Below are 27857 nucleotides of genomic sequence, written 5' to 3'. Positions count from 1 at the left end.
GTTATTGGTCCCATGTTTGATAGTGCAGTTGACATTGAGGCCCCATTCATGTCATTAGTCATAAACAAAATCTACTTATTTGATTTTTAATAAAAAAATATTAGTACATTGGAGTTTATATTAAACTGTATTTCTGGTTTTTACAGTGGCTATCAAGAAAAGGTCCAGAGTTCCCGGGGTTATGATCACTCAGTATGTTGAGGTACTGCCTGCAGGGAAGTCAACACCTGACTTTGCCCGGAAACCAATGCCTATGACTACTCAAGAGGGTAAATAACAAAAGCAATGTAAAACTTTGATTACAATAAAATGATCAAACACTATCTACAACTGTATCACTGTCCTATGTCTTAATTTATTTTTATTCTTCAGGTAAAAAAGTACTTTTCAAGGCCATGGTTAGTGGAGAGCCGGCACCAGCTGTGACATGGGGGCGTAACAAAGGTGAGGTCGATGACCCAGAAAAATACCAGACCAGATTTGATGAAAGAGCTCAAGAGCACATTCTTGAGGTGAGAAAACAGTATTTTAAAAAAAGCTCTCATAAAACAGAAATGTATGTTTTATCCTTACATATATTCCAGTCCGTTGTCCTGTCCTCCAACATTTGCTGACCTGTATTAAATATGTATATTTTAATTGAATTGTTGAAAAGTATGAGGTATATTTAATTAATTTGATTTGTTCTTAACTTGGCAGTACACAATTAAAAGAGCTCATTGGTCTTGGCAATGTGAGACATAACTTGAGAGTCAGCACTAAATGTAATCTAACAATTATAATATGGCTCCATCAGATACCCAATGTAAAACCAGATCAAGCTGACACCTACAAATGCTTTGTCACCAATGAGTATGGACAGGCTGTCTGCTCTGCAACTCTCAATGTTATTGAAGGTAAAAGACAGTTTATTGCTCAGTCATATGTTCATGGTAAATTATTAAAATGATAGTGTAATATATTGGAGATTTGACTAATCACTAATGATTTCTTGTTTTTTTCCCAGTTGGTTTCAAGAAGAAAGCCCAAGAAGGTATGAAATTTAACACTGATCTATGAAGAAGCTTACGTTTTCTCTTTCTACCATCGAGACATTCATTTTTTAGGATTACAGATAGTTCATAGTTGAATTTGAATCACAGAAGCAACAACAATAAAGTGAGTTGAACATGGTAAAATATTATGCTCTAATAAAAAAATCTTTGCAATTGCAAAGCAAGACTTCCAGATTTACAAATAATTTGATCCAGGGTTTGTTGTTCTTTGGATTTTAAGGTTTATATAGCAATTGTATTTATTTGCAATTAAGAAAACCTGCAGCTAATTTTTTTTCTCAAATTCACATTTCATTTTCTTTTAGCAAACATACAAGCACCACAAGATTTCAGAAAAATGCTAAAGAAAACGTAAGTTCAAGTCAGAGTTCAACTGTTTTTTTTTAATATGTGCTGTTGTAGATCTCCAAAAACATTCTACTTTATTCTTCTCTTGTCAGTGTTGTTGTTACCAGAAAGAAACAACTCCCACCAAGAAAAGAGGGAGAAATTGATCCTAAACTCTTGGAACTGCTTCTCTCTGCACCAAAGAAGGACTATGAAAAAATCTGTTTTGACTTTGGTGTTACCGACTTTCGCTGGTTGCTTAAGAGACTCAACCAGCTGAAAAAGGAAAGGCAAGATGAGCAGGCAAAGGTACTGTACTGTATGCAGTTTGTAACAACTGCACATGCATTCTAGATCATATATTTTGAAGCTGCAAAAATGTTGGTTCGGTGTGAAGCTAAATTGCAAACTGATACATTTTGAGCTGTGAAAATGTATAATATTTGCTTAAAGTGTTTTAGCAAAATCTGGTGGCCCAATATCAGCTATAACAGTGGTTCTCAATTTTTTTTCCCTTACAAGAAAGAGAATATAGTGGTAACCTATTTTTTAAACTTTTAGTCTTAGTTATGTGAAAGAACAATATGAGAAAAATGTATTAAAAAGACATGTTTTAAACATATTTGCAGATTCTTTGTTTTTCTCAGATTATTATATTTTAAATTTAAATATTTTAATGTTATTAAATATAATGCTGCAGGGATGACATATTTTGTAGGCCAACACTTGAAGTTAGCATTGCACCTGTTACCGCAACAAAAAGCAAATATGATTTTTCCATTCGATTTTGGATAGTTGCAGAAAATAAACTCTGTGGCAAACACCAGTTTATGATACTCTCACGCTCTCAACGCTTGTTGATAACAGCATTCTTTAAGTCAGCTTCAAAATCCACGAGTGGGGTATTTACATAATTTATAAAAGTAGAACCAAACGTTAAACCCATGAAAAACAAAAATGATTCCGAGACAAGAACATCAGGAGTTTAAGGACTCATTCCTGCAGCACTAAATTATCTGAAAACTTTTTCACTGAGTCACTGAGCGATAGTTTGCTCTTTTTGGTGAAAGCAGAAAAAAGAGTAAAGAGTAACTCCCAACCAGTCTGTGAAGTACTGTTTCACTGCCGTATCTGGTTGAAGGTTTCAAGCCTGATTCACATCAGGAATTCTTTTTTTTTTCCCAAGGTTTGTTTTGATTAGTTTGCCTGAGGGTTTACCAGCGTATTGAGCCTTGAAAAAAATGAATTCTCCGTTCAAGGCTGCTTCAGTTGAAAAGTCATGGCTTCAGCAATGGAAAATCTACAGATACACAGGACATTTCATTTCTCTTTTTCAGGTTGTAGAGCAGCTGGACAATGTCAAACAAATAGAAGTAAAACCAAACGGGAGAGCTGAGTTCAGCCTGGACATGACACTACATGATCCAAACAGTGCAATTAACCTGTACAAGGTGAGTTAATATGTATTACAAGATAAACTATTTATAACCGGGGCGGCTGTGACATAGTGGAGAGCAAGGTAGTTCTCCAATCAGAGGGTCGGTGGTTCGATACCCGGCTTCGGCAGTCGATGTGTCCTTGGGCAAGACACTTAACCCCAAGTTGCTCCCGAAGGCTTGCCATCGGTGTGGACTGGATGTTGCATGAATGTTAGTTAGAGTCTGATGGTGGCACCTTGCATGGTAGCTCTGTCATCAGTGTGTGAATGGGTGAATGATATGTAATATACTACTGATTGTAAGTCGCTTTGGATAAAAGCGTCTGCTAAATGACTGTAATTTAATGTAATGTAATAACCAATCACTATTCAAATACAAAGGAAATAAAAAAATCTAATCTAAGCATTCTTCTCTAAAAAGGATGGGACAATGGTTCCATATGGGAACGATGAAAATTCAAAGCATAGCCTTCAGAAAACAGGGACAAATTATGTTTTCAGCATCAAAGATCCTCAGCCAGAAGATGCTGGATTTTACCAGCTCGATGTTGAAGATGCAAATGTTCTTACAACTGACTTTCAAGGTGAGTTGTAACTAATGCAACTGTAATAAAAACAGGAAGATTGTACTGGCAGTTGATGAGACAATTCAAGGCACGTTCAGGAATGAGAACTGTCAGTTTTTCCATATCCGCCCTTCCTCCTCTCTCAGTTCCTGCTGTGGAGTTCATAGCCAAGATTAAGGATGTGAAGGCCTTTGAAAGTGAGGACGCCATCTTTCAGTGTGTCCTGTCAACACCCCTCAACAGAATTACCTGGTCAAAACAGGATTCATCGCTTGAACATGGGGACAAGTATGAGATCACTGTCTCAGAGGACAAGCTAATTCACACGTTGAGAGTTAAAGACTGTAAAATGGAAGATTATGGAGTCTTTTATGCCATTGCTGGGATAACATCCAGCTGTGCCTCTCTTAAAGTGGAAGGTGGGACATCCTTTTTATATATACAGACATATACATTAATAAATAAACCAGCAATCTCAGCTTTATAGTGTAATACCTGGATATGCACGCCTTCTATCTTTGCTTTATTAAATAAATGTAAGAAAAGTAAATGATTCATTATCCGTACTTGTATGTGCACGCTTGAATTCAGCTGATCCGAATGGTAAAGGACGCAAAGGCACCCAAACCGGGAATCAAGATGACCTGACTAAACTTGCATTGGAGCAGCAGGCCAAGCTACAAAAACAGAAAGACGACCTGGAGGCAGCCAGACGAGCGCAGGCTGAAAAGGACGGTGCGGGGAGCGGGGGAGATGGAAGGGATGGTTCCGGTGACAAGACGGATGGAGACGAGGGAGATGGAAGGGATGGTTCCGGTGACAAGACGGATGGAGACGAGGGAGATGGAAGGGATGGTTCCGGTGACAAAACGGATGGAGACGAGGGTGGAGACGGCACAAATAAGAACCTCCTGACAGATGGAGATGATGGAAATAAAGGGAATGATGCAGATGATGGGAAAAAGAAGCGAGTACGAACTGGCCCTTTGGTTCCTGACACTGTTATAGGTAAAGTCCTTCTGCATTGTGTGAATACTGATAAATGTGTCACTTCATTGCATATATATATAACGCAGTAGTTTTAGTTCCAGCTGTCATTATGTGTCTCTGCTACTGCATACTGTGTGTTGTCAGCTTTGCTATCTGGGTCCATATTAATCTAGTGTCTCAGAATTATTCTAAGGTATAGCAAGGGAGGTTTGACTAGAAAACACAGTTGGTCCCAAGCTAGAGTAAAATATGAGAGATAGTATGGGCCGAGGTGATGTGTAAGATAATTTAGGCCTATTGTTTAAAAGAAACTTCTCCAAATTGTTCTGTGTGGAGTGGGCAAAGGTCACATCTATAGAATCAGAAAGTGTTTAAGTCTTTAAACTTGATGTGGAATTAAAATCAAACTAATTAAATAGCTTTTGGATTTTCCAACAACAAATGACTGACTCACTAAAACAAGAAGTTCAGTGGCAGAAAATTGACCGTTGGGGGTTATCACACAAAAAAATGGGACAATTCAATAGACACTTCAAATGGCCTTCGTGAAATTATTATTATTATTAATGTTTATTTAATAATCATAAAGGACTTTGAAGATCTACTATTATGAAACATATTTTGCAGTGCTGCATATTGACCACTAGAGAGAGACATACTGTAAACAAGAAAAACTAGAAGTGTTAACAGTGTCGTTTTGGAAAATAGAAAACTGCATGCACATTCAACATTGTTTCTACCTTTGTTTGCTCTGTTTACTCTACTCTATTTATTTGTATGGAATGGAATACCAAAATGGTCTATTACATACACATTTACTTTTACCAGAGGCTGCATGTGGCCAACAGTCATTATGTTTACTTTGTTCTTAATTACAGATCGTGGTGTTCAGTTCATCTGTGGACTGTCAGATACTTTGGCTAATATTGGTGAACGAGCAGAGATGTCTTGCAAACTAAGCAGTGAGACCTCTGAGGGACGTTGGTATAAAAATGGGAAGCTGGTAAGACCGTTATTTTTGCAGAATGTTAAGTATATAGGACTACTGCCATATATATCCCTGTTTGATAGCTTGCAGACCTGTAAAGACCCATCAAAGTCAAAAACGTATTAGTGCATTGGATACCTTAATGTTTGTCTGATGAATATTGAATCTTTTTTATCTGACAAGCTAACCAATGAGGATGGTGTAACAATTATCAAAGATGGAGCCTGTCACAGGTTGGTAATTGATTGCTGTAAAAAAGATGATGCAGCTGTGTACAGCTTTGAAGCTGAAGGCCGTAAATCAGAAGCAACGCTTAACATTCAAGGTCAGAATAAAAATCAATGACAAATAATAATAAATTAGCCAAAGGGGTTAAGGTTTTTTGACAAAAACTTTTTTCTCTGACATTGAAGATCCACCCAAAATCGATGATGATGCACTAGGAAAATTCACAAAGCCAGTCATTATAAAGGCAGGTGAAAATGCAGAATGGAAGTTGCCATTCTCAGGTGGGGCTCCGATGATAATACAGTGGTACAAGGATGACGATGAGCTTTTGCCCGCTCTCAATGTGAAGATTGAAACGTCAGCTACTGAGAGCAAACTACGCCTTCTCAAGTGTCAAAGGAAAGATGGTGGAGAGGTCAAAATCAAAATCAAAAATGAATTTGGTACAATGGAGGCTATTTCCAAACTTATCGTATTGGGTGAGTTGTCAAAAAGAGACATACAACTTGCCATGTGTTGCTAATTGTTCTGTATTTAAGGAGAGAAAAGCTTTTCCCTGTTTACTAAGTACGACTACTTTCATTTCATCAACAGACAAACCCACACCACCACAAGGACCGGTGGACATTATGGAAAGTGCTGTAACATCTGTTGAGTTCAAATGGAAACCACCAAAACATACTGGTGGCTGCCCGGTCACAAACTATATCATAGAACGCCAACAAGTCGGGCGCAATAAATGGTTAGATCTCGGTGAGATCCCCGGCAGCAACCCGAGTTACAAAGACTTAGATGTGGACCCTGGAAGGAGATACTGCTACCGGATCAGAGCCAAGAACGCAGAAGGCATCAGTGATTACCTGCAGACAGAGGACATAGCAGCTGGTGTATTACGTAAGTCTTTAGCTTGAGCCTCACTTTGGCTTCCAAAGGGCTATTTCAGCTGCTATGTGATGAAATTCCCTTAACTTCTTGGGAAGCCGGTACACTATTAATAAAAGAAACAAGTAAACAAAGATTACATTTTTTATTTAATTCTATTTAAAGAAAATGCAATATTTCATGATTTCATTATTCACTCTGATACTATTCCTACCGCCATCGCATATAAGAGGATTATTATTATTGTGGATACTCATTTTTGATTCTTCCACTAGGAATTGCCAGAAATCAGTGTCAGGCTTTAATCATTTGAACATGGCCTAATGACAAACCTTTACAGAATGCAATATGGAATTTCTTTTGCATTAATTAGAGGAGAACATAACTTTATCCAACTCCCAGTGGAAGTACTACAAGTTTAAATGTCTAGCTTTGAGGCCACACTCACAGCGAGTTGCAGACACTCTGTACACTGTGTGCCCATCAAAATTAAAACACTCTTTTCCAATACATCTATATTTGCCGGACAATTTTCAGCTCTCTTGCTGATATTATTTGGTGAATAAAACATGGTGTACTCTTGTGTGTTTTAATGTTTTCATTTCGGAAGTAATAAAAATAACATTAGAACAACATACCATAACACAGAATAGTCAAAATGTAATGTTTCCTCCACAGGTTACCCCGGATCCCCAGCAGCACCAAAAGTGGTCAGTGTCTTTAAAGATTGCATCAATCTGGCATGGTGTCCTCCATGTGACACTGGAGGAACCAAAATAGTGGGATACAACTTGGAAAAGAACAAGAAAGGCACAAATTACTGGAGCCTTGTCAATCAAGGGGGGCCTATTACAGGTATCCAAGCTGCAGAAATATACTGAATAACCCAGTATGAATATTAATGCCTGCTATGCATAATAGAGATTTAAATCTCACTGGCCTCTGAACTCTGTTGTATTGAGAATGTGCTTTTGAAAATCAGACTACAACATTTTATTATAAGCAAAGCTGCATCTTTCCAATAACAGTATCAATGTCACCCACCTCAGTACATTAAACATTACAAAAACAACATACAATCCTTCTGCAGTGCATAACAAGTGGGCTGTATTATCTAAGGCTAAGGTTCAGCAGCTCTAATACAGGGTACTTCCTATATGCATGATGCATTTTACACTGCATGAATTAGCCTAGCAGCTAGCAGACTTATTAGTTAGTTACTTTTCCTTTCTCACAGCTCTTCTACTCTTTTGTTGTATAATCACTGCATCTCACAACAGAACAATACCACAGTTGAAGTTCAGCCAGCTAGAGCTAATGACAGCAAAATGCAGTAAAGATTCAAATTGAGCTGAAATTAAATCAAACTTCGAAATATGTTCTGTCATTGATGCAGAATCATTCAAGTCTGCATCACGATGCAGTAGAATCGAGAAATTTCTATACCTCTAATTTTACATTTATAGTATGACAAGAAAACATCTTTCTTTTTCCACAGATACAAAGTATGCAGTGAAAGATGTTTTTGAAGGGGCGGCATATGAATTCAGGGTGTCTGCTATCAACCTATCTGGTGCTGGAGATCCTAGTATTCCATGTGACACAGTTATCGCAAGAGATCCAATGAGTAAGCCTGTCACACTGAGTTGTTATACTTTATTGCAGTTGTCTCCAATGAAAATGATGCAAGGCATCACTGTGAACCTGTTCTACATAATGCTGTCTGTACCTCTTTGGTTAAGATAAAAGCATGGCAATGTTGAGCCATTAACCTCTAATTTCTGCATTTTCAGAACCTCCAGGCAAAATCACAGACCTGAAGTTAACATCCTCCAATTACACCACATTTTCACTGGCTTGGACTAAACCTAAAGAAATCAAAGGGGTAGAGGATGAAGCCCAAGGCTACTACGTGGAGATCAGACCAATAGAACACCTTGAGTGGACTCGTTGTAATGCCATCCCAATTTCTATAACTTCTTACACCGTGCGTGGCTTGAAGGCAATGGCCAGCTACTGGGTGAGAGTAATTGCCACCAATTATGGAGGCGATGGAGAACCTCAAGGCTTCGACAATTACGTCATTGCCATGCCTCCTCCTGGTAAGATTTGTTGTTTTCTATAGTGTTTGTATAGTGTCTAACAATATTTTATTTTTGTATACATGGATATTGGAGTTAAAGGGTGGAATTAATGTGACATGACAGTTTAAGGAGCAATGTGCAGGATTTAGTCCAATCTAGTGCTGAGGTTGCAGATTAAATCAGACTAAATACTCCTCCGCTCACCCCTCCCTTTCAAAGCGTGTCGGAGAACTCGGTGGTCTTCAGGTAATGTAAAAATCGCGAAAGGCTCTGGCTAGTGCCAGTGTTCGGTTTGTCTATTCTGGGCTACTGAAGAAACATGGCGGTGCAACTTGGAGGGGTCCGTGAAGAGGACCTACTCCTTACGTAGATATAAATGGCTCATTCTAAAGGTCTGTCGCCATTTTCTTTTTAATCCAGAAGTGAAACAAAAGGTCGGACCAAAAAAACTGGTGCCAAAGTTAATAACATACAGCTGAGTGCACAGAATTTTTTTAAATCAAAGAATGAGAATATTATTTCAAGAAGAATGAAAGACTACCAGTTTGCTAAATATAATACAATGTATAATTACAAGAATCTAAACATTTCTTTCTAAATTTTACCCTCACAGTAAGGCCAAAGTTTAAAGATCGCAACATGAAGACCTTTGTGGTGGTAAGATCTGGAAACACAGTCCGTCTGAACATCAACTTTGAGGTATTGTGCAGGAAGTTTTCCTCTTAATGGGTTAATTGGAAATGTATTTTTTATAATTAACATATCTTTCTTACTGCCAACAGGCCTCACCCCTGCCAGAAATCTTGTGGCTGAAAGATGGTACTCCGGTGTCCAAACATGTAACTATTACCAACTCTGATAAAGGCTCTCAACTGTTGATCCCCACATCTGAGCGGTCCGACAGTGGCATCTACACCATTACTGTCAAGAACATTGTCGGCCAGGAGAGCGTCAATGTTGAAATCAGAGTCACAGGTGAATCTCAGTGTGCATGGCCATGAAATTAGAAATTGAGCTGGAGACGGCAAGTCCTGTTTGTTGCATAGAAGACACACATTTGTAACTCAGACCTCTGTCTCTCTAAATCTGGATATAGATGATCCCAAGCCTCCAGGTCCAGTGGAGCTGGATCAGAACATCCCAGGAACAGTGACTCTGTCCTGGACTTCCTCTCCAGATGAGAAGAGGGATGACAGACTCCACTACATGGTATCCAAGCGGGACTCCTTCAAACGCACTTGGAGGACGGTGGCAGACAACCTCTTCAACAATAAGTTCACAGTTATCAATATTTTGCCTGGACGGGAGTATAACTTCAGGGTTTTTGCTAAAAATGACATGGGTCTTTCACCACCTTCTGAATCCCCTGTGTTTGGAACCATAAAGCAAAAAGGTTGGTGTCCCTGGTTAAAGCACAAAGACATCTGAATCTATTCTCACTTTGCTGTGCTCACTGAATCATGGTTCCTATGCTGAAGTACATATTAAGGTTCCTAAAGAAGCTGCCTGAGTATAAAACCTATATTCTCAAATTTAAAACCATACCACTGCTCACCAAACCAGATCTCCTGACTGTTAACCCTACTGATCCCTCAGGTAAATACTGATCTTGGATAGACTTGCACCTTATAAATGGAATGAATTACTGGGGATTTTAAAACTTGAATGTCTCACCCCAATGGGGGATTTTTCAAACTTTTAACTATTTATGAATTCAACCACTTAGTCAGAACAGTATTGCTGTAATAACACTTATAGAGAGCCAAATTAAAACTGGAACAACTAGGCTATGTTCCAGACATTAGGCAGTCTTATTCAGAGACTAGAAATCCAAGTTGACATGGAAGCCTTTAGTTCTTCCTTGCCTCCAACTACTTCCCTGACAGGGCTGGATGTAAGAAGAACAGATTTTGTAGCTGCGAAGGCTTTCTCGGTCAACATAGCATGAATTGAGGAATTATTGCCTCATTTGACAACATTTACCATCAACACTGATTGGACATCCACCTAAAAGTTGTCAAATTTTCCCACAAATATAAGGGACCTTTAGTATTTTGAGTACTAACATAACATATAAATAGTTTTCCTTTGTTAAATTCAAAAAGGGTTCAAATTCTTATATCAAATGCTCTTCGCAATCCATTTTTCAGAGACAAAAAAAAGAACACTGTACAAGAGATTGCATTGAGTTATAAGTTTGAAGAAAAGCGTCCATTTGTGAAACCCTAAACCTTGCATTTCTTTGTGTTTCAGGAAAGTTCAACCTAAACATGCCAGAGACAAAACCCCTTGACTTGCAGTCACCACCTTCATTTATCGTTCCCCTGAAAAAACGCACAGCTCCGCAAGGTTACGAGAGCTACATGAGCTGCGCAGTCAGGGGGGATCCAGCTCCACGGGTGACATGGTACTGCAACAATATCAGCCTGAACACAAACATCAACTACTACATCACCAATGTGTGTGGAGTTTGCTCCTTGCTTATACTAAGGGTGGGGCCCAAAGACAACGGGGAATACAAAGTGGTCATTGAGAACAACCTGGGGATAGCCGAGTCCTCAATGACACTGATTGTCAGAGGTAATATCACTAGTATGAGATTAAAAAAATTGTTCAATTGTTCATTTTTTTTCAAACTGAGAGTATCAATATTTTCCTTTACAGAGTGAAGAAGAGCCGCAGCTGCCGAACAGAAGCTGAACCCAAAACTTTCTAATGTGTTTTAAATCAATTACCCAAAGTGTAGTGACAACTCATTCATTATAAAATTACTTCATTTCCAACCAGTGTGATGTACGACTATTTAAACAGGTATCATTAGAAAGTACCAAAAAAAACATGAATTGTCTATATTGGGAACATGTTATGTCCATGTACTATTAAACTATGGGGATATTTCACCATCCTGCTTCTATTTACTGAAAATTAGGTCAAATACACTGCAAAATGACATGTTATATGAATATCATTATTTATTTGCCTTAAAAAGATGAATATCGTTATTTATTTGCCTCGCCCTTTAGGAGAGGAGAACAGCCACTAAATACTGAGGAACTATTGACAACTAGAAGCCCTGGGACAATGTTTTGTTTGTCTCTCATGCATGAATACAGATATGTTACACACAAGCCCCTTTAGCAGCTTAATGTTGTTATAGATTTAGTGCAGCTGCCTTCACTTTCTAGAACCAGAGGTTGGCGCTGGTTTAATCACTGTTTTTGGTTCTGGACAATGAGAATTAGGGTAGAGAGACACTGTGAATCTGCTGTTTCTCTCTTGCAGTAGACCGGGGTGTCTCTACAAATAGAGAGCTGTTGCCATTGCTTGTGCCTTACATTAAATTGCTAAAAGACAGACCCTGTGAATTGTGATTATTGCACTGTACACCACAGTCAGATTTATTACACACAAAGGCAACATGATACACATTCCTGCCAACGGTTTCACGCTTTTCCACCGATCCATTTTTTGGTGGCCATGAACTAGTTTGAAAATGACAGCTGTCAGTGAGTTTCAACCTACAACCAGGCTCAATGGAGTTGCTATGCATTAGAACTGGCACCAGAAGTGGGAAAATAAATGAGTAAATGTAATCAAATGCTTTACATAAGTAGTTTTGAGGTACTTGGAATTTCATTGAGTGTTTTCAAGTTCTACTACATTTCTATTTCACTGCATTTCAGAGTGAAATGCAATATATTTTTATTCCACTACATTTCACTGACTGAGTTAAATTGCATGTATATTTATAAGCTCATCAGACATGATGAATTAATATAAACAACAAAAGGGGCCTATACCAGGACCAGCTTCAAAAGTATGCTGTTGCTTAATGATACACACATTTTAAATCTCTGAAAGTTGTTTTGTATTGAGTTATTTTATTATTATAATACTTCTATAAGTTTTGTGGATAATGCTCCTGCACTACCTTTGCATCAAATTGAGTATTTTTACACTATGGTATTGTATTTCAGTGGTGGAAGAATGACTTGCTGTCACAACCCCCACACCAGCAGTTGCTGTGGGAGTTTGGTTTTTTTTTGGGGGGTGGGGGTCCAATGACTGACTAGGTCAAAGGGTCTAGTAGATGATATATTTGAATCTTCAGAAGGAGAAGCCACCCTTTCGCAGAGTCCAGTTCACTGAAGACCTGCAGATCTCCAAGTCCGTCCAGTCCTCCTCTCCTCCTGCAGCCATGACCAAGCGCAAGTCAAAGAAGCCACAAGAAGACACCTCCATTTTACTGGAGTCTTCAGTGTCACCGTCCAGGAGCAAGACAGACTCCCAAACTTCTCCAGCTCTGTTGTTCATTATCATCTTCACAGTCGGGGCCTCTATAATGGGATGGTTTTGTGTACAGCAGCAAGAGAGCCTCAACCAACTGTCAGAGTCGTTTACAACAATGCAAAAGAGAATTGGAAACCTCCAGCAGGTGATGGCGATGAATGACCAACAGGTAACGTTAAAAGTTAACTTTAACTTTGTTTTTCTGTGCTTTTCTGCTGACCTGGTATTTATCGTGTAAAAAGGTCAAATAAATCAACTTTTTCTTTCTTGGGGGGTTTGCAGAGGGGGCTTATTATCAGTGCATCACTTAAAATGTTAAATGCTGTCATGAAAACGTACATTTACTGTTTTATTTTTGTATTTATCGTGTAACAAGGTCAAATAAATTTTCTTTCTTGGGGGGGTTTGCAGAGGGGGCTTATTATCAGTGCATGGCTGTGCAACAGCTGCGTTAAGCTAGACAAAGAGAGGAACGATACCGGATGTGGATGATACGCCTTCAAAATAATGTAATCATAATTTTCGTTTTTGAACGAATTACTACATATAAACAACCACACAAATAAAAACACGAGTTGCATTTAAAAAAAAACTGCTTTCATTCATTTGTATTTGGCGGCGTTTAGAGGATAATGTGACTTTCTAGTCTAGGTCTGGGACTTTACTTTGAAAAGCTATGGATGTACGATATTTTAAAATGGTGAGCTTGACACTCACACGTGTTAATTTTAGCACGAAATGACTTTCAGTGGCATTTAGATCCTTTTGTGAAATATTAATAGTCAATGATAGATATATTTTATTATTATCAGATGTTATTGATACTAGCTGCTCTGTCACCATGTGTAAACTTATCATGATAGTAGTTTTACTAGAAAATCAATTAGTTTGAAATGTCTGGTTTATTTAATACCTGACAAATCATTGGTGCAAAAATCCTCTAAAACTCCCAACACTGCTCAGGGATTTTTAACACTACCCACAATTACCCCAATACATCCTGGTTTATTAAAAAAGATACCTATCAGGTTATTAACAATATATTAAGATTTTGCTGACAAATTTAAATCATCTAATGGAAGGCTATATATATTGGCATATTGCTCCAACCCTACTTGCTACAGCAATATTACAGCTCAGTCTGACATAAATCAATGACATATAGAGATTTCAAATTTTTGGACTGAATTTAAACCACATGGTTAAATCATTTCTCTCACTCTCTCTAGGCTGATAACGGTTTGGTTGTGGAGGAGCGGATCTTTGCCCTGGAGCAGGGCCAGAAACAGGCCCAGGAGAAGGCTGATGCCGCCCTGGCCACCTCGAAAAAGCTGAAGAACTCCGACAACAACGGGCAGCTTTGGGCCCTCAGCGATGAGATGGACGCTCGACTGACCGAGATAAAGCAGGTCGCCCTGTCCGTCACAACTCTCCAAGACATGTTCATGAACCAGAGTGATGAGTTTGAGGCTGTGAAGGAGAGCGTCGTGGCCGGTTTGAGCTCCAGCTCAGCTCTGGCTGAAAAAGTGGCTGGGTTAACCAGTTCCATGCTCAGTGCATGCTCCAGAGTTGAGGAGCAGGTCGCATCAGTGGAGGCCCTTAATGCTCAGCTAGAGGGGCAAGCCTCAGACCTGAATGAGCTGAGAGAGTCAATGCACCTTCACAAAGATGCACTTCATGCAAACAACCAGGAGATGGCTGCAATAAAGTGAGCTCAGTTTGATTTAACAGCTACTATATGCATTCCTTAACAATATTTAAATTTGTAGACTTTCCACAGAAGGGTAAATGTATCTATTGTGTGTGTTTTTCAGGGAGCTGGTCGAGGCTAAGCAGGTCATGCGTGCCCAGGCATTAGAGGAGATGCTCAGTTCAGTGCAGATGACTCTGGATGAGCAGTTTATCACTTCACAGACCCTCCGCAGCACCCTCATGACTCATCTGGAGACTTTTCACTCCCAGGTAAAACCCTGCTACTTATTCTAAGACTATCCTTTGAAACACCTGATGGATTAAAGTATTTAGTGACAGTGTATCAAGCCGAACTCCATTAGGATGAATAATTTATCACATATCTGTCTATTTCAGCTGGCGAATGCACCTTCTCAGCCACTGGAACAGGAAGTAGAGGCGGGCGTTATAGAGGAGCAAGAGGAGGAAGAGGAAATTACACCAGAGGAGCAAGAAGACGAGGAAAATACAGAACAGAGTGAGGAGCAGGCAGTTGCTGGGGAGGCAGCAGAAGAGGAGATAGCAGAAGAGGCTGTAGATGATCATGTTTTGGAAGGTTCTTTGGAAGGTTCTAAGGTTCTTTGGAAGGTTCTTTGGAAGAGGAGGTATTCGAAGAAGTTGAAGACACTGTAGACGATCATGTTTTGGACGATTCTTTGGAAGAGGAGGTATCCGAAGAAGTTGTAGAGACTGTAGTGGAAGATTCTGGTGAAATAAATAGTGAGGTCTTCATAGACGAAAATGAGGAGGACATGTAGCACTTGAAATGCTCCTGGAAATCATTAGTTCACAAGACTGTGATTTTTAAGTCTTATCAGGATCAATGGGAACCATTTTTACACGCAGCACACTTTCTTGCAAATAATTTAAAGTCATTGTTTTTTTTTGTTTTTTTTAATTTTATAAATGTAAGTCTTGACAACAAGTATCCATATATGACTGCTGATGTTAGTTACATATAAAATGTATTGTCAGCGGAAACATGGGAAGGATTGAAAGAAAAAAATGAAAGTCACATAAAGAGGAAGTTTCTTCGTCAGACCTGAAAATGGATTAACAATATCTGTTAAGTGTTAATTCAAATTACACAATTTATGTAAAGTCATTTCAACAAACTTACTATCAAGATGTCATAGAACTGGCATGTGACAAAAAACATTTGAAATCATAATATGAAATTAATTTAACTGTATTTTATCGGTTCACCAATGACGAGATAAGAGTATGAGAGTATTAAATGTAAAGTGTTTTTTGCAATATGAAAGAGAACATGATTGTGACTGTACTTATAGCTTGTAATTTAACATAAGTAAATATGTAGTGCTTCTCTCAGGAAGTTATTTATGGTACAAGTGTGCATGCTGGGCACATGGGTACATATGATTCCATTGGTACATACTGTTCTCTAGTCATGAGCCTCCATTGTGAAAAAGTTAAAGTGCTATTTCTGCCAGCAGATGGTGCCTGATTACTGCCGTGATGATAAAGAATAATCAGCAAACAAAACTTTCTTTCTAAAGAATGGGAAAACCGAGTGGTTCATGACTTTTATCTTGTTTGTAAGGGAAATTCTATTTACAACTACTGACCTCTGGCTTCATACATTAGCCTTCTCATGTTACTACAGTTCCCCCTCAGTGACCAGCTGTCTGAACTGTCACTGATTTGAGATGACTCTTGCATTTTACAGACTGTAATAAACTATGGCAATTCAGCCCTGAGACCAGTTGACTTGTTAAAGGAACAGTGTGTAGCATTTAGGGGGATCTATTGGCACAAATGGAATAGAATTTTCTTAAGTATGTTTTCTTTTGTATATAAACTCCTGAACTCCTACACGCTTGGTGTAGGATACGTAAGTTCCTGTTTGTTACAATATGCAATCTCACTAGATGTTGGCAGATCCTAAACACTAGACCCAAATGGTGATTTTTTTTTTTTTATTCTATTAATGAGTCATTACATAAATCTCTCACGACACAAAACAACAAAATGAGAGCATGATGACAAGGTGGAGACAAGCTGACAGTTATATTTAATGTAGAAAACATGTATCAAAACTTAATGGGAGGTTTAACTGTTGAATGTTAAACACATCATTTTTATATCTTTTTAAATTATGATGTTCTTCAACTATTAGGCTATATGTGTAGCCTAAATATGGGAAAACTAAAAACAATAATCATGTTTGTGCAGAACATTAAAAAAATTCCATAAAACAAAATAGAAGAACAGACATTCACATTAAAAGCAACATAGCAGTATGGTCTGAGCGGTGTCCATCTTTATGTGTACGGTAGCCATTGCGAGTGCTTGAGGGGCCAAACTTCTATACGAACTAAAACGACTTACAGCAAGTCGTAGATTCACTTCGGTCAGGTTTTGCTGCAACAAATAAAACAAGCAGTGGACTGGTAACATTTAACAACTTAATTCTTCATTCACACACTCTTGTAACAGCTTAGGAAAGCACATTGCCATCACCAGATCAATGACAACTTTGGCTTGTTTTCTTTAACCAGTGTAGCATTAAAGCGTGGTGGAATTAACAAGCTAACTAGCGGACAGTTAGCTAGCTCAGACTACTGAGGGTACAGAGCTGTGCGTTTAGCCGCAACAACACTTAACTGACGTGTGTTGTCACCATACAAACTGACAGCAATCCCCATTTTCTTTAGTACAAGTCAAATGACGACAGAAAACCTTTCAAAGTCAGTTCTACTTTTACTATATTTCTATGAAAAAAAACCTCTATCCAAAAACATACTGTGGAGCGATTGTTAGCGGAGTAGCACATGCACTCATCAGTATCACTGTAGGAATGGAAATTTGTAAAACCCATTCGTCTAATTTAATTCTGTGTTTGGTTTGCAGCAGGTGCAGGACGAGGCTCGCTCTGACAGCAAACTCTGACTCTGACGCTGGAAATAATTAGAAGCAAACTGAAAATGGAGACATGGAATTATACATCTGGTGTGTATCACCACCTGAGACCACTAAAACGTCAACTCGCCAACTTTCAGATTGTTTAAGATGTATTTTTAAGCCATACCAGATATTTTGTGGGAAACTTTACAGTGTAGGGTTCTTGCTTTGAAATATATTTGTGCCATTCCAGAAGCATTTACTGAATGAGTAACACAGATAGCACCCCCTTTTTAGGAGAATAAATTGCAAACAAATGACCTGTGCTAACATAATGAACGCAACTGCATCACGTAACATACTCAGAAAGGTATGTAAACTCGTCTTAACTGTCAACACATGCAGCCTCCAGCTTGATTAAATTAAAACAACAGGTCTAACCCTAAGAACAGTATATGTGTGCCTCTTTTATACACTCTTATCTCACTCTGACACAAACATGAATGCTTGTCCATCAACTGCATGTATTTAAAATTGTATTTCTATTTTCAGATGTAGCTTCCACCAATTGTTTTAATTGAGGGGTTACTATTTTAAGCAGTGTTGTTTGCAGTGGTGGTATGAACTAAGCATATTTACCCAACTACTATGTTTAAGTACATTTTGAAGAACAAGTGTTTTCCTGTTGTGCTACATGATATTTTTACTTCACCACAATTCAGAGGGAAATGTTTCATTTTTACTCCACTACATTGATTTGACAACATTTGTTACTAGTTACATTGCAGATTCTGATTATTATTATAAAATCTAATCAACTTATAAAGGATGATTTATTATTATAGATAACTGTAAGATACCGAGCAGTGTATTATGTTGTTTGAATTAGTTCCAACTTTACAGTCAGTACAATCAGTATTTATAATCCGATATGATAAACATGATTTTTGGACCATTCTGCATAATGAAGACTTTTATTTTTAGTACTTTAAGCACATTTTTATGCTTATACTTCTGTACTTTGGTATTAAGGATGTTTACTTGTAAGAAAGTAGCTTTGTGGTAGTGCTACTTCTACTTAAGTAAAATATCTGAGTACTTCTTCCACCACTGGTTCTTAAAGTTTGCTATTTGTACCAAAAATATAATAAAATCACACTTACTTGTAAAAGGAAAATATGTCAATAATAAGCACACCTTCCTGTGCATTACACACAAGGAACCAAAAAAGAGGGCTTAGATGTAAATAATACACACAATATATAAAAAACATCACATTTATATCGACAGAAACTACCCTAAAAACACTGAGACTAATGCTCCTTTACTTGTTCCATTTTTGGCTGAATGACAGAGTCCCTTGAGAGCCCTTGTGAACAATACTGCTGTCAGATCCTTGTGTCCACACACCCATATACACACACACAGACACACACACACACACACACACACACACACACACACACACACACTACACACACTCTACACGCACACACACTACAGCCCGCCTACTCCCCAGTCCCACGACTTCCTCCACAGCTCTCACAGTTGTGCAGTTCTTTCACTCTCATCACATATTCAACGTCTCACCATCACATGAAGATCACACTTGTTCACTTTAACTAAAGAAACAGCCGCAGAATTTTTATCAGTCAGTGGATTAATAGTAGATCCCTTTACATCTTCTTTGCTGCTTTTTTTTGTTTACGACAAAAACAAAAAAAACTTTTTGGAAGTACTTTGGACCAAATAACAGCTGCATGCGGACGCCAACAGCTTTGGGAGCGATGTCATCTCTACTTTCTCACAACAAAGATCAGCCACGCATCAGAAAGTCGCTCTCTGACTCCTCTCCAACTTCATCCACTGCCACCACCAAGAGCCCGAGGGTAAGGCCGGCCTGTCTTTAATCTCTCCAGTGTCTGTTTAGTTAGAGGAAATGCCACGGCTGACATAGTGCAAACACTAACATTAAAGTTCAGGCACTGTCAAACACATGTCTCTAACGAGCCACAGAGGTAATCCTGTGTGTTTAAACTCTGCCTTTTAATCTGACAACAACATTGTTTACACATGACAGCTGTTGGAAGTATTTCTCTAAAGTCCTCCAATTCAATTAACGCTGTCTATGGCCTTATCATTATTGCAGTTATTTCATTTATATTGTGCTTCAATCAAGAAAATGTATGTAGAAGCAAAATCTCTCAAGAGATGGCAAAATCAGTGACTTTTCAAGCTATTATATCAATTTACGCATTTATTTGGGTTCTATAATGGACAATTAATTACATACAAACAGGATACTGATTGTGTTGTTTCCATTTGCCAGATTTATCAGCATAATATTTATAAAACAAGCACTATACTTGCTGATTAGAATGACTCATGTTCTATCTCCAACTTTAAACTTTACAATTGTGTTCATTGGTTCTTTCTAAAGTGTTTTTTTAGATTCCTTTTTTGGGCATTTGCCTTTATCCCTATTAGTGTACCAGGGGCATTGTGGTTACATGGTATGCATCTTAGACCCCTAAGCCTCCACATAATAAAGATTTATCTTTTCTAACACTTTGACATGCTTCTAAAGATGTGAAACTAAATGAGAATGGAGGAACAAAACTTGTAAGTGAAACCAAAGAAAAGTTGTGACGAACATTTAGCCTTATCTGTAGAATCCACTTGGGAGAGATTAATGGAGAGACACAGAGAGAGGGATACAGGAAGAGAGAGAGTGAGAGAAAGAGAGCAAGGGGTGAAAGACAGGATGACAGGGAACAGAGCGGAGGAGGGATAGAGCGCTTAGTCTTGGCCTGTGGGAACTCAGACGCAGTATTTATGGATGTTTATCTCTCTGCTAGTCCTACGGGAAGCTCACATTTTCCACTTGGGAATAGCTGGTCAGCAAGCAAGAAGTTCCTCTATGGATCTAGAAAGGCTGGAGGACAGCTTAGTGACAGAGTCGCTCACATACACGGGACACAAAAGCATGTGTTTCCATCAGCATCTGTTTATAAGTGCTGTCGCTTAATCTAAACCAGAGCTTTTTCCAAGTCTGCACACTGTATATCATTAATTGCCGTTTACCGAGCATATCCAAGTGTCCAGAGAGAGGCTTAAAGGAGCTGACATCAGAGCCTGGGGAAGATCCAGAGATCTTGTAAATGTCTGAGCAGAGGCATATCGCTGTGTTTACACATAGTGTCACTGAAAGCCCTGTTTCTTCTTTAAAGGAACCCTCTCGCAATCTCCATGATTTAAACTGTACACCAGTCTGCCTTCTGCTTTAGTTTATGTGACTGTGACAATAAGGCTTTATTTCTAAAACAATAGACTACAATTCATAAAGGAACTTCATGTACTGGCTTAGAAGTTATGTCAGCAGCACTAAGTAATTCGGTGCATCATAATTATGATACATGCTGATGTAAAATTGCTGCAGGCTGGATAATGATCTCTTCTAAATTAATACATATTGATTTTTAGCATTAGTGAATGTAATAAAAACTGAAAGAGCGTGTCATATTATCTTTTCTTATGATTAATATGAGGGCATTAAAAGATGGAGAGGATGGGTTTAGCAGCTTCACAGAGGATATAAGACAACACTGTTTTATATCTAAATGCCATTTTAGCTTTTATGTAAAGCACTATGAACTGCATTGTTGTTGAAAAGTGCTTGTCTTCAGTAATGCTAGCAGCTCTGTGAAGCTTTACTAAGGCAGAGCTTATGTCATTTCTAACATCAGCAGGCTAACATGCTCACAATGACAATGCTAACATGCTGGTGCTAATTAAGTACAAAACACAAGTACAGCTGAGCTGATGGGGAAGCAATTTTGCAGGACCGGGCGACTTCATTGTCTGCTCTAGTAAACATTATCTCAGCAAATAGTTGTTTGCTGCTATATGTATGCTCTGATGTTGTGTAGTGCTCCTTTAAGACAATAGAATGCATGAATGAATGTACGTGTGAATACAATTTCATCACAATCCATCCAGAAGTTGAGATATTTCAGTCTGGACTAAAGTGGTGGACTGGTCGACAGATCAACATTGCCATCCCTAGAGACACGCCAAAATAATATAGAATAACTTAATCACTTGTTTGGTAGTACTGAAAACATTTTTAGCAACCCTGGCTCCTACAAAGTTACATTTTCAAGTATTACACTCGCAAGTTGAAACAAGTGGTTAATGTTTTAAACTGAAAAAAAGGAAAACAAAGACGCTACAAAACTTTGTTACGGTTGAGGCAACAAAACTACCTAACATACGTTGGCTTAAATCACTTTGAAATTCAAACAAAACTGAACGAAAGTACTTGGCTCTGTTAGGAAATAAAACTGCTACTTGGTTAAGTTGAGTCAACTCAAGTATTTGGATCATAAACAACGGTCTCTTGGGTGAAACCCCAATGTTGTTTTTTCTATCCATCCACTAACCGGACCCTCTCCCCATGCAGACTTCTACAGACTCACTTGAAACTTATTTGAGAAACTTCAACAGCAAACAAAATCCTTGACTTAATACGTTTTCCTTCCATCGTATATTTTGACATGATTTGTACATACTTGTTTGCTTCAATTTTGACAACATCTACGTCTTGTTCCAATCAAGTCTGAACAGACTTGTAAGTAGCTTTGGACAAAAGCGCCAAAGGATTCTAATGTTATCCATGCAATATATATAATAAATAAACATGAATATGTTTCTGAATTAAATCTTGCCTATATGTATAAAAAAAAAAAAAAAAAAAAAACAAATACAAGGAAAAATCTGAAAAAAATGGATTTGAGAAACATTTGCAAGATGCAGAAGAAGAAATGCAGATGCTTCCATTCAGGGCGCCATGGTTGTTCACGGAATAGTTTGTTGGGTGTGAAAATGATGTATGTAATCATAAAATATGTTGTCGCAGTCACCAGTTTAAATCTTGAATAAAAACCTACAGGAGATGTTGGACCAATGCATCGTACGGCACTTTATGCCTTCATCATCAAAAGCACTAAATAATGAAATATATTTTGGAAGAATAGTGTTGTAGTGCGATCTATTCCATTGTGGCTCAACATCTTACTAAGACACTATCTGTATTATTGGGTTTTTTTATGACTCTTACTGGTGATACAAGAACTTAACCTCTGTTCCTTGTAGTCATCAGGCTACAATTTCTCATCTTTCTTAGGGAGTTTTTATTGTTTAGCTGTTGTTCTGCTCTCCCGAGTGAAAACCTCTCACTAAGGACTCCGTATAACCCTTCGAACTTCAGCAGGCAATAATGAACACATTGTGAATGCCACTGCCAGAACTATTACCTTTTTTGGATGTGTTTAGTTATCTCTGCTTGTCAGTTTATTTCACAGATCACTTCCTCTCTCCTTCTTTGACTCGGCTTGGTATTTCAGACCGCCATAAACCTTTTCTTGGAAATCTGAAAAAAATAAAAAAAGTCTTTCATGAGGAAATTCCTGCATGGTAATGTCACTTCAAAGAACCACTGAGCTTTGCTTTCTAGATCTATTGATAATGAATGTACTTGCTGACATTGTACGTGTCATAAAATATGTCCTCTGCGCATTGCAACTGCATATTTACAATGTTATGCAGAGGAAATGGTCAACATGGTACAAAGAACAACCTCGTTTGCTTCATAAATCTCAAATCCCGGCCAAACAGCCTGTCAAACAAGTGATGAAGTCAAGCTGTGTGATGTCGTTATTTGGGCGGTAATGAGCATCCAGAGGACTGTTTATGATGGGGTTGAATGACTTGTTTATGCTAATGTAACATTTAAGCTGGGGCTAACTTTAAACCTTTGGTAAGATAATCAGAAATGTCCTCATAAGATAACATTGGTGTGGTTGTTGCATTTCTGGTTTTGGCCAGATAGCCGGTTCTAAAACGATTCTCCTCTCTCTTTCAGCACGAGAGACTGTCTAGGTAAGCAAATCTTATTCAAACTATTAATATACAAAAGACATTCAATATCCCCAGAGAGACGGAAAGTTTCTCAGTGACATTAAACACTGACAGCAACTTAGCTTAACCTCAAAGTTGAATAGGTAATAATACCTCTCTTGTGTTTTCAGATTGAGCTCGTCTGGATCCTCGGACGTCTCCAACGACTCGTCAACAAACCACGCTGAGTCGTACTTCTTACGGCGAGAGAACAGACTGTCTGCAAGGAAAAAGGCAGAAGAGGAGACAGCAAACAATGACTATAAAAAGGCAGGTGATGCACTTTGCATGTTGATAATAATTTCAGACTGTTGGCATTTTTCACCATTTTCTGAAGTTTTATAGACTAAAGGATTGATTTGTAAATCATAATCTCAAATCAAATCTCATCAACAAAGCCAGGGATCCCCACAGACTCAGACACTTATATCCCCAGGACAATCACACACATTTACATATCCTTGCACAACTCTTCACTTTAAATATAAGCTTGACACTTTAGTAACATAATTATTTCAACTTTCTCTTAGTTTGTTTGTTTGTTTATGCTACGATTGCATCTATCTACTATGTTTTGTCACTATTGCACAATGTTCATTGGTATGCACCAATCACCAAGCCAAATTCCTTGTATGTGAAAACATACTTGGCAATAAACCAATTCTGATTCTAATTCTGATTATGAGCTCTAGCTTATAAAACTACTGAACTTGTTGTTGCTGGAATTTCATATCAGTGAATAAAGAAAGTGACTTTTATAAATGAGACTAACCTCATAGTTTGACCCCATAATGGCCCCACAGAGAGTCAACGGGTCACCGAAGTGAATTGTACAAATGTGAACCTCTGATGGAAATAATGGATATCTATACAAACCTGTGTGCCAAGCAGCCAGTAGGTGTTAAGATACTTCAGTGGATACACGTAGACTTTGACCTGCAATTGATAAACTCTCAGGGAACAAACAGAGTCATTAGGATTCACAGCGACATAGATATCTACACCACATTTCACAGAAGACAAGGTTAAGATAAAAATGTCATCCTCATGCTCAACAACAAATATAACATGTATATTAACTGTAAAAACTACCACACAAACCCTCAATTTAGCTGTTGATGACACTGTTTGTTTGTCTCTACTCTGTGAAACCTATGAAACACTCCCTTTTTGCTAACAAGTTCATATTTTATAGATGTATGAAAAGGCACTGGCCACCAATCAAAGGCTCAAGTCCAGGCTGGAAACCAGTAAACAGGAACTGACCATGATTCAGGACCAGCTACAGAGAGCACAGGTAATATACAAAGCAGTTAATGTGCCAGATCCAGATTTATGAGAGTGAAAGAACTGATGGAAATGGTCTCTGCTGTGGCATCTGAAAAAAAGTACCCAAAGGTTTCTGTAAATCATCATTCAGATTATTTTGTCAGTGCGCACAGAAATGTCTCCCATATAATATCAGGTAATGCTGTAATGGGAGAGAAAAGTGACATGACAGATAGCAGTTATACAAGGAGGCTGCAGTTTTGGAATAATAACGCTGAGTCGCTTTAGAGTTTCTGTGTGCAACAGTGGTTATATTGGATATTTTACATGAGACACATGTGCCCACTGTTATGAAAATGAAGCACCTATATTCGTAAAGCTTCAAGGCTTTGTACTGTAATCTTTTTGTAAAAATGTCATTAATGCCTAAGGGAAGAGCGGGAGATTGTGGCTCCAACGTGCTTGAGACAGAAAAAAAGGTATGAACTCAGGATTATACAAACACTTATAAACATTTACAGTTTGTATTCAAAGTGTTTATCTTGATTTAAAATGTTCATTTTGTTGTTGAATGTTCTTCTTTATAGGAAAGTCGGAGTCTACAAAAGAGGATATCAGATATGGAAGAACAGTTGAAGGTAATTCAGATATTCTATAAATTAGTTTTTGGGTTTTTACATTGAAATTCACTTGGGTTTTTTTTCATATTCAGTCTCCCTTTAAAGATATAGTAGTTAACAAAATAGCAAAATCCCTTACACAGGATCAAGTAAAGCTTATTTGACAGGAGGAAAACAACGACCGATCAAATCCAAACAATGTAAAGTGTCTGCGGGACTTGGAGCGGCGGTGTTAGCTGCTCTGTCTGCGCTGGTTTTAGCTGACATCATTTGTCACCATTATGCTCCGCTGGCTGTGGAATGTGTGAGCGTTTTGACACTGCAGCGAGTGAGCCATCAGTATTCATCTGTAGTCTAACCCTCACAGATGTCTGCTGTGTTTTGCCCAAGAGGATGCAAACAAAAACCTCTTGTTATCCGTGAAAGAGAGGTCTAAACAAACACGGGATGCTGGTTTTGAAAATAGATATCCACCACAGAGAAGCACTGTTGTTGTGTGTATTTAAATGAGCAAGTCTGTTCCAGTTGTGTCTGTGTGTCGCTGGATGCAAGTGTTAAAAGATTATGTGTGTTACTGTGTATGCGATTGTATTTGTTCTCAGATGCCCTGATCTATTTAGACTAGAGTACACATTTTCTGTGAAGCTAATTTCCCTTCTGTATTAGTCATCTGGATTCAGTTCAACTAAAGCCAAAATGAGGCTTCAGCAGTCTGAGTTGGTCTTCTGAAGTTACAAAAGTCCCTCTTCTTATTTCAATCTCTCCAATGCAGCTCAGCAAAAATACAACAAAAAAATACAGACAGGGGGGTTTGTACAGTAACTTTGGAAAATACCCACTTGAATTTGTTGTAAAGGACCGATGAAGACCCTTGGTAGCTTTAGCTGAACATTGGAATGCATTTTTAGTTTGCCCCAAATTTTGATATAATGGAACCTAAAAATCTTGTTGGTATCAAAACCAGGATTTTGTGCATGGTAGATGAAAATACTACTTTTACATTAATTTACTTCAAAATTACAAGTTAGAAAGATCTACAAAAATGAGCTGTACAGTTAATATGGCAACAATTAACATACAGCATGTGTGGTTGATCTGTAGTCTATTCAAAGGCATTTTTGCTCACTGTTTGTTTAGTGTTTTAATTTCTTATATTGATTCATCAGTAGAAGACCACAATAAGACATGTCCCACCCGCCCTCCAGGTTATGAGCAACATGTCATGTTACATCTGTGCCCACTTTAATTTTTATCAAATTTCTTTAGGCCAAAGCAGAGCTGAAGACGGAGAACCAGAGACTGAAGGACGAGAATGGAGCTTTGATCCGGGTTATCACTAAACTGTCCAAGTGAGACAGGAAGCAGGAAGGATGAGAAGAAGAGGGACAGATACCAGAAGCCATATCTACACCTGCATTCTTCTTATATTCATCCTATCCTCAGACAGAATGTATGTTCATAGATTTCTAATACTTTTGGAAACTGTAGTCCTTTGAGTAGCTAACATTTGCAGGGATAAAGACACATTTTACATCACATGTGAAAGCTTCATGTTACTGTACTGTATCTAAAGTAGTAGCACATTCATAGACAGAAAATATATTAAATTAAAATTCATATTGTGTATTCATAACATATTTCTACATAAAGGCAAATGCCAACACGACCACTTCATGTGTTTTTCTTCATTGTGTTAACATGAACAAACTGTCCAGGAGTAAAGCATTTATACAACTGCGTAATTATCTCAAGGAGATCCCTCTATACATATATGGACAAAATATTGCAGGTATTTCCACCGAGGTATTACCATGGAAACTACAATTTCTTTTTCCATTCCATATGCAGACCTTGAATATTGGCTTTTAGTTTTCAAGGACAGAAGATGATGGATGAGCTACATTTCTTGGAAGCGTGGGTGCGTCATCTCTAATTCAATAGCTTTACCTTGAAGTATGATGTCACAAATGACAATCTTTTCATCTTCACCTGGAATTAAATAATACAAAAGAATAAAAACATTGCTTTATATCTGTCAGCACTACAGCAAAATTAGACTTGCATGTAAAAAATATGAATTATGTAATGACAATTCACAAAACAAACTCACCTCAAGGGTTTGTATATTTAGTAGCTGTTCTGGTGCTTTAAGTCCCATAAAAATAGTTGTTTGCTGCTTTTATTAATGCTCTGAACCCGGTATAGAAAAATCTTTCGACTCAACAAACGAGAAGTTCCATTGAATATCATGTTATATGACCCAAAGCTCCAGAACAGCTGAGACTGTTCTATCAACTGCTGTTTCAAATGTCAATAAGGAACTCTGAAGCTAAAGTGCTATAAAAAAAAACATCCCAATGAAATGAAATGTCCCTTCAATTTAATTTTGGAAACTTAATGAAAACTCTAGAAGCACAACTCTGGCCATAATTTATCTTCTGATTTCCATTCAGAAGATGTAATGAGCCTCATTTATAACCTTACATTCATGGGTCCCCTGCCAGTGGGAGATTTCATTTTCGTGTCTGTTCATATTTGATTTGGATAACTATATATCATTAATAAT

The 27857-nt window shown here is 38.1% G+C and overlaps 2 protein-coding genes across 2 annotated transcripts; both read left to right on the top strand.

Annotated features, from left to right (window-relative positions):
* Nucleotides 1-142: 142 nt before the first annotated feature.
* LOC129106369 (immunoglobulin-like and fibronectin type III domain-containing protein 1) lies at nucleotides 143-11227 on the top strand (the record flags this gene model as incomplete). The annotated part of the gene is made up of 22 exons (XM_054617757.1): nucleotides 143-269; nucleotides 373-512; nucleotides 797-896; nucleotides 1007-1033; nucleotides 1361-1406; nucleotides 1496-1691; nucleotides 2720-2833; nucleotides 3242-3404; nucleotides 3533-3805; nucleotides 4026-4394; nucleotides 5255-5379; nucleotides 5548-5689; nucleotides 5778-6071; nucleotides 6187-6486; nucleotides 7153-7329; nucleotides 7973-8101; nucleotides 8268-8576; nucleotides 9172-9257; nucleotides 9341-9533; nucleotides 9655-9951; nucleotides 10812-11138; nucleotides 11223-11227. Coding segments are annotated over 22 exons (3939 nt in total), but the record flags the coding sequence as incomplete, so codon positions are not given.
* A 7775-nt stretch (nucleotides 11228-19002) lies between these two features.
* LOC129106133 (protein phosphatase 1 regulatory subunit 12B-like) lies at nucleotides 19003-26958 on the top strand. Its single transcript, XM_054617469.1, has 7 exons — nucleotides 19003-19333; nucleotides 23368-23384; nucleotides 23534-23672; nucleotides 24598-24699; nucleotides 25103-25150; nucleotides 25259-25309; nucleotides 26558-26958. The coding sequence occupies exons 1-7, from the start codon at nucleotides 19205-19207 to the stop codon at nucleotides 26642-26644; spliced, it is 573 nt and encodes a 190-aa protein (XP_054473444.1). The 5' UTR covers nucleotides 19003-19204; the 3' UTR covers nucleotides 26645-26958.
* Nucleotides 26959-27857: the final 899 nt, after the last annotated feature.

The sequence above is a fragment of the Anoplopoma fimbria genome, chromosome 17, assembly GCF_027596085.1.
Source record: "Anoplopoma fimbria isolate UVic2021 breed Golden Eagle Sablefish chromosome 17, Afim_UVic_2022, whole genome shotgun sequence".
Lineage (NCBI taxonomy): Eukaryota > Metazoa > Chordata > Actinopteri > Perciformes > Anoplopomatidae > Anoplopoma > Anoplopoma fimbria.
This window is presented reverse-complemented; position numbering and strand designations above follow the sequence as displayed.

Excerpts from the sequence above, each read along its gene's own strand:
- LOC129106133 (XM_054617469.1), top strand. The coding sequence starts at position 19,205 with ATGCGGACGCCAACAGCTTTGGGAGCGATGTCATCTCTACTTTCTCAC. Across the intron at positions 25,151-25,258 it reads TGCTTGAGACAGAAAAAAAG|GAAAGTCGGAGTCTACAAAA; the intron begins GTATGAACTCAG and ends TCTTCTTTATAG. Across the intron at positions 25,310-26,557 it reads ATATGGAAGAACAGTTGAAG|GCCAAAGCAGAGCTGAAGAC; the intron begins GTAATTCAGATA and ends AAATTTCTTTAG.